We start from the raw sequence: 6038 nt of genomic DNA, 5'->3' as shown, positions 1-6038 counted from the left end.
TTCTGAAGTCTCTGGCAAAATAAAAAAGAGCATTATGTGTATTTAAGTAGACTAATCAGAAAAATATAAGAAACAGGGAAAGAAGGAATTTTCTGTTTCCGACTCTTCAAATGAGAGAGGACAGAACTGTTACAAAGAAGTTTTCAGATTATAATACAAAAAGACAACTAGAGATAAACATCAATCTGGATTTTAATGCAGGAAAGTTGATTCATCATGAGTAAGACTCCCCAAACGGAGCTGGCAAATTGTAAGTGAACAGAAACTTCACGCACAGCTGTGTTAAAGATGAAAAGTACCTGAGTTTTGAGGGGTTCCGGTTTGATCTGAGCATGCCCAAAGTGCAAGTTATGAAGGTAATATGATAAAACTAAACTAAATGCTACTGAAAACTTTTTTTCAAGCTTTGGACAAAAATAAAAATCTCTTTTTAACTACAAACTTATTAAGATAAATCTAGATAGGTGAAAAATATGCACTTAGAATCCTAAAAACATTAATTATTGCAATATTAAACATGAAGATATAGGCGTATGCTCAGTTATCTATATGTACAAGTTCTTGTAATTCTCAACTTTTGTAGAAAATACAATTTTGTGCATGTATCTAGAATGTTGCATATAACTTCTAACCAAATTATAGTTTTAGCATTTCATTTCAGTCGCTAATGAATGCAGCTACCTCAAAACTAACTTCTTTCTCTTATTAATGGTTCTGTTCTGCAATGTGCAACTATCACATTAGAAATTAGCGAAATTAAAATTACACAATTTTAAAGGCTTTTAAATGAGATTTCAAACTTAAGAAGTCTATGCAATTTAATTTGGAGAAGACTCAAAACCAAAAGATTTGATTTTTTCTTATGCTAGTAAAATCCCTAACAATCCATTAGTCTATACATTCCTTCAATACAGAAATAGAACAAGAATTTTCACTGCAAACTTGATCAACTGCACCTGAGTTTTATCGTTTTATTTATTTTTTTTTAAGAAAAACTTTTCACTTAGTTTTATTATTTCTCTGCTGTTTACTAATTTTTATGTTTGCAAAAAAATATCTTACTGTAGGTCTCCTTATCTATGGCTTTGCTTTCTGTAGTTTGTTACCTACAGTCAACTGTGGTCCAAAAATATTACATGGAAAATTCCAGAAATAAAAAATTACTAAGTTTTAAATTATGAGCTGTTCTAAGGAGCATGATGAAATTTCACGCTGTCTCACTGTCTTGCCCGGAATGTGAATCATCCCTTGTCCAGCGTATCTACACTCTATATGCTACTCACCCATTAGTCACTCTGTGGCCATCTCAGTTACCAGGTTGGTTATGAGAGACCACATTTACATAACTTTTACTACAGTATATTGTTATAACTTCTATTTTATTATTATTTTTAATCTCTTACCATTCCAAATTTATTAAACTTTATCATAGGTATGTATGTGTAGAAAAAACCATAGTACATATAGGTTTGGTACTATCCACAGTTTCAGGCATCCACTGGGGGTCTTAGCACTTAGGAAAGGAAGGAACATCCTTTCCTAAAGGAGCCAAATCTCCTTGAAAGTCACTTCTTTTCTGGGGCTGGCCGAGTGGCTCAGTTGGTTAAGAGTTGGCTTACGAGCGCAGGCTCTGAGCAACAGGGCCTCCGGTTCAATTCCCACATGGGCCAGCGACGTTGCGCCTGAGCTGAGCTGCCAACAGGTGGCAGGATGACTCAGCTGGTGTAACAAGATGATTTGCCTGCTCGATGGTGGGCTATGCCCACCCACAATTAAGACTGAACTCAGCACCTTGAGCTGAGCTGCTGCCTGAATGGCTCATTGGATAGAGCATGTGTTCTTAACAACAAGGCTGCTGGTTCGACTCCCGCATGGGATGGTGGCTATGTCCACCCACAACTAAGATTGAACACAGCACCTTGAGTTTGAAGGCCACGAGCTGCCGACGGGAAGCCAGATGGCAACTGGCGCCCTCCACAACAAAGATTGAAGAACAGCAACTTGGTTGGTCCCCTTACCCAATTCCCCAATAAAATCTTTAAAAAATAAAATAAAATAAAACCACTTCTTTTCTTGCCTTTTGTGCTACATTAAGTTTCAGTGTTAAGTTTGAGTGTGTTTCAATATTTCCTTATCTTTAATTTAACAACATAATTCAGTAAAGGCTATCCAAGGTATGAATCTGGATTCCACTGAAATGGTCGTATGATCACAGAGGAGCCCAAAAGAGCCATGGATGGGAACAACGGAGGTCTTGCAGGAGGAGGGTTAACATGACAGAGAAAGGGAGGGTTTAGGGATGAGAGAACTGTGAGGCTAGCATCATAAGAGAAGAAGGCTAAGTGTCAACTGGTCTCCAAATGACTTGTTTGTCATCATTTTCTTCCAGAATTGTCTACAATAACCTTACAAAGTGCTTAACTTATTATATACACTAAAAATTCAACTTGTCTAAAATATTTTAATGGCAAGTATGAAAAAAGTTTTCTAATTTTCAAGGTCTAATCTTTTTAGTAATAAACTTGACACCAAATTTACACTGAATTTAAACCAAATATATAACCTACCAGACATGAATGGGTTAGTTTTCACAATAATTTCATAATTTCAAAGGAAAGATTAAAAATAAACAATTTCTTCAATATGGTCACAACAACAACAAATCCTTTCATTTTTGAAGCAGAATTTTTTCCAGCATTATTTTCTTTTTGGTCATAGTCACCCATGTTATATCCTTTGTAGCATCACCGCTATCATCTTTCAATAAATGTCCATCTACAAATTAATTAACTTTCTTGAGACAAATCCCTGGTATACTATCCTTCTGATTCCCATGAAAGACTCACTTTTAAGATACAATTGCAGCTGCCCCACACTGCCAGTTACTGTGTCACATGCACGCCTTAAAATTCTGTAATCAGCAACCACCAGGTGCCGTATCGCATTCAGCACACTACAGTCAGTCAATACAGACATCCCCAAACACACCAAGGCTGGTTTTGTCAAATGTTTTATTGAGTGTAGACATCTGGAGTACTGTAAAACATGCATTATCTGTAGATTCAAAAAGGAGCAAGCCACATTGTCCTCACTGTCAAATGTGTCAGGCTTGGCATACGTGATGGAGATTAATGAAGTATCATGAGAGTAATATGGTTCCTGAAAAGCTTCTACAATTTGGAGTAGGGTCTTAATCACGTGAAAAGCAAAGCTGTTCATGTTAGTGAACCTGCATTTCATTGGAGGTACACAGTATTTTAATTTTAAAACAAATAAAAATTCTGTTTGTAGAAGATTCCCACCCCCTCAACTTTGTCCCTTCGGTTTTCAGAAATTTTAATTAAAAAAAAAATCATATGCCTTTTGGAAATTGTACGTTTATCTGAGCAATAACTAAAATTTATTTCTTCTTCGGTTGCTGAGGTGTATTAAATTTGAAGAAGATAATATCGCCATCTTCAACAATATAATTTCTGCCTTGTTGTCTGTACTTTCCAGCAGCCTGCAAATAGAGGAAATGGGTTATTTTACAACTAAATCCGTAAGGTAAATGGTAGAAACAGATGTAAAAAGTATTATATTTCTTTAAAAAATATATATATAGAAAATCATACAAGTTCAAAACTAGACTTGGAGAGAAGCAAAGTATTTCTGATTTGGGCAGAACTAGATTTTCCATACATACATAATCATAATGTATTCTCCACTAAATTGTTGGTACATAAATCTAATTATACCAATATCATTAAGTTTCATTACATGCCGTTTATGGTACATTTCTGATGTGTCTGCAAACATCCAGCAAGTCACTGTAACAAAACAGATCAAACAAGGCAGGAAAAAAAGACTATATAAAGACTATATATCTAGTTTAAAGCTTCTTTATTTGCTTAAAGAAATTTTTTTGGTGATACTGGTGATGTCAAAAAGGTAGGGTGCTATAAGGAAAGCTATTATCAATTGTAGTGCACAGATTTTAAATTATTCCCTTGTAGGTTTTTATTTAGTCTTGCCAATGACCATACATAGCAGTGTGTATTAGAATTCATCACGAAGAAGGCTGCAGGCATAACGAGGGTTTGGTTCCAGATCACCACAACAAAGTGAGTATTGCAATCAAACAAGCTGTAATCTTTTTGCTTTGGCTTTTAATTTGTAAAAAACGCAACATCTGTGAAGCACAATAAAGTGAAGCGCAATACAAGATATGCCTCTACTGGCTAATGGCCCTAGTTACAAGCAGACTCTAACAGGTTGGAACTGCAAAGACAGATATTTTTCCACTTGTATATTAGTTGGCAAAGTAACTGATTCCACCTGCTGGTATGCAGATTGAGGCGTGCAACTGGCTTGTAATTCTAATACAAATAAGCAGGAGTTCCAGAGACCCAGGCTCACCCCGTGGCACAGCACACACTTCATCCTAAGCACAGGAGGCTCTTGAGCACCTATGCCTAACACTGAACACACAGACATAGTTCCACGTGACCCTACCGTCCACTTGACCACTCGACAAGGACTCGAGGATCTTTTGGAAAAACGTCTCAAAAGTATTTTCCTTCTGTTAGAATTTATTGAGAACACTAAACCTTTGCCCAACAAGATTAGCACTTCCGTTTTAAGATATGGATAAGAATGTTCCAAGTCAAGTGTAATTATACTAATCGGAAAAAACACTAACAAAGATCATATATCTGAGGTTAAAATCAACAAACCAGATCACAGAGCTCTAGAAAGCATACGAGTATTTTCAAATATCTAGACTACCTATAAAAAAAAATCACCTACTAATAATGTGTGCTATTAAAATAAAGCTAATTTTTAAAAAGCCATGATACTCTAACATTCTAAAAGGCACCCCCCACCATTTCTCTTTCTTTCTCTCTCTCCCTCTCTCTCTCTCTCTCTCTCTCTCTCTCTCTCTGATTTTTATAAAGACATGTGATGTATTGAAGGCCATATGCTACTTATTTTGAGAATATAAAGCCCACTGTTATAAAACTAGACAGACAATTTAAATCAAATACATACTGACATGACATATTAATATAAGTTTATATATTTTGTTACCACTCAAGTTTACTATTAATTAAAGGTGACAGTGTGCCTTTAAATTCTCTAGAGACCATTTAATCCATTTCCACTGCTATCAGAAACACTGGTTGAAAAAAAAAAGTCAATACCCATTTGTGAATCTTGAGTATGTATTAAACAAGACACGTCTAACCAGTTCATTTGCACTTGAAAGCAGCCATCTGTAGAAGCCAGCTTTGCCTAAGCAGATATGATTGCTAATAATGTGATATCCCTGTAGACTACAAAGCCCACACAGAGCTATTCAGTATATAGTTCACAGCACTGGCATTAAATTAGTTATGCTGCACTGGTGTTAGAAATACATATACATACATACACATACATGTAATCTTGCTCTCAAACCTAAAACCTACTTGATAATATGCAAGTAAATGTTTGTTGAATAAGAGAGCATAAAACAATTCATAAATGCTTTACTGACTTGGGAATTTAAATTTTGAAATGTTAGTTTTTGAGATTAAAAATCACACAAAACACTTAATGGTATTCTAAGCTGAAAATCTAGAGGTCAATCTTTTCTAATTTATAGTATAAAAGCTCCCAGTTCATGTTAAGCATTTCCACATGCAATAAATATTATTTTATTATACATTATAAAGTTTCCCTGTATTGTTAAAGAAAGTATTCACAATTTATATACCTTTCAAGTTTTTAATAATATAGACATCTATTAAGGATTGATGAAAAAGGCCTATCACATGAGAGTATAAAGACACAACCTCTGATTTCTAAAGGCTAGTAATGGAAAGATAGCCTTATTTTAATCATCTTTACTCTATGAAAAATACATAATGCCAAATGATGTAGCATGTTAAAAAATAACCCGAGATTTTCAAGTCTAATTAGTATTCCTGACAAAGTTCAATCTCAATATTTGCATACCTATCTATCGATACAGATGACACCACTGAAAAGTTAATGACATTGTTTAGCTGTAAACT

At 34.9% G+C, this 6038-nt stretch overlaps 1 protein-coding gene across 1 annotated transcript in view; it reads right to left on the bottom strand.

Moving 5' to 3' along the window:
- Positions 1-2993: 2993 nt before the first annotated feature.
- The window catches only part of OLA1 (Obg like ATPase 1), a 160964-nt gene continuing 157919 nt past the window's right edge, over positions 2994-6038 (bottom strand). Inside the window, exon 11 of the mRNA XM_019653735.1 lies at positions 2994-3502. Coding sequence (XP_019509280.1) covers positions 3401-3502 — 102 coding nt within the window. The 3' untranslated portion in view covers positions 2994-3400. The remainder of the gene's footprint in view (positions 3503-6038) is intronic.

Source organism: Hipposideros armiger, unplaced genomic scaffold (genome assembly GCF_001890085.2).
Source record: "Hipposideros armiger isolate ML-2016 unplaced genomic scaffold, ASM189008v1 scaffold_205, whole genome shotgun sequence".
Lineage (NCBI taxonomy): Eukaryota > Metazoa > Chordata > Mammalia > Chiroptera > Hipposideridae > Hipposideros > Hipposideros armiger.
The sequence above is the reverse complement of the archived record's forward strand: the minus strand, read 5'-3'. Positions and strand labels throughout refer to the sequence as shown.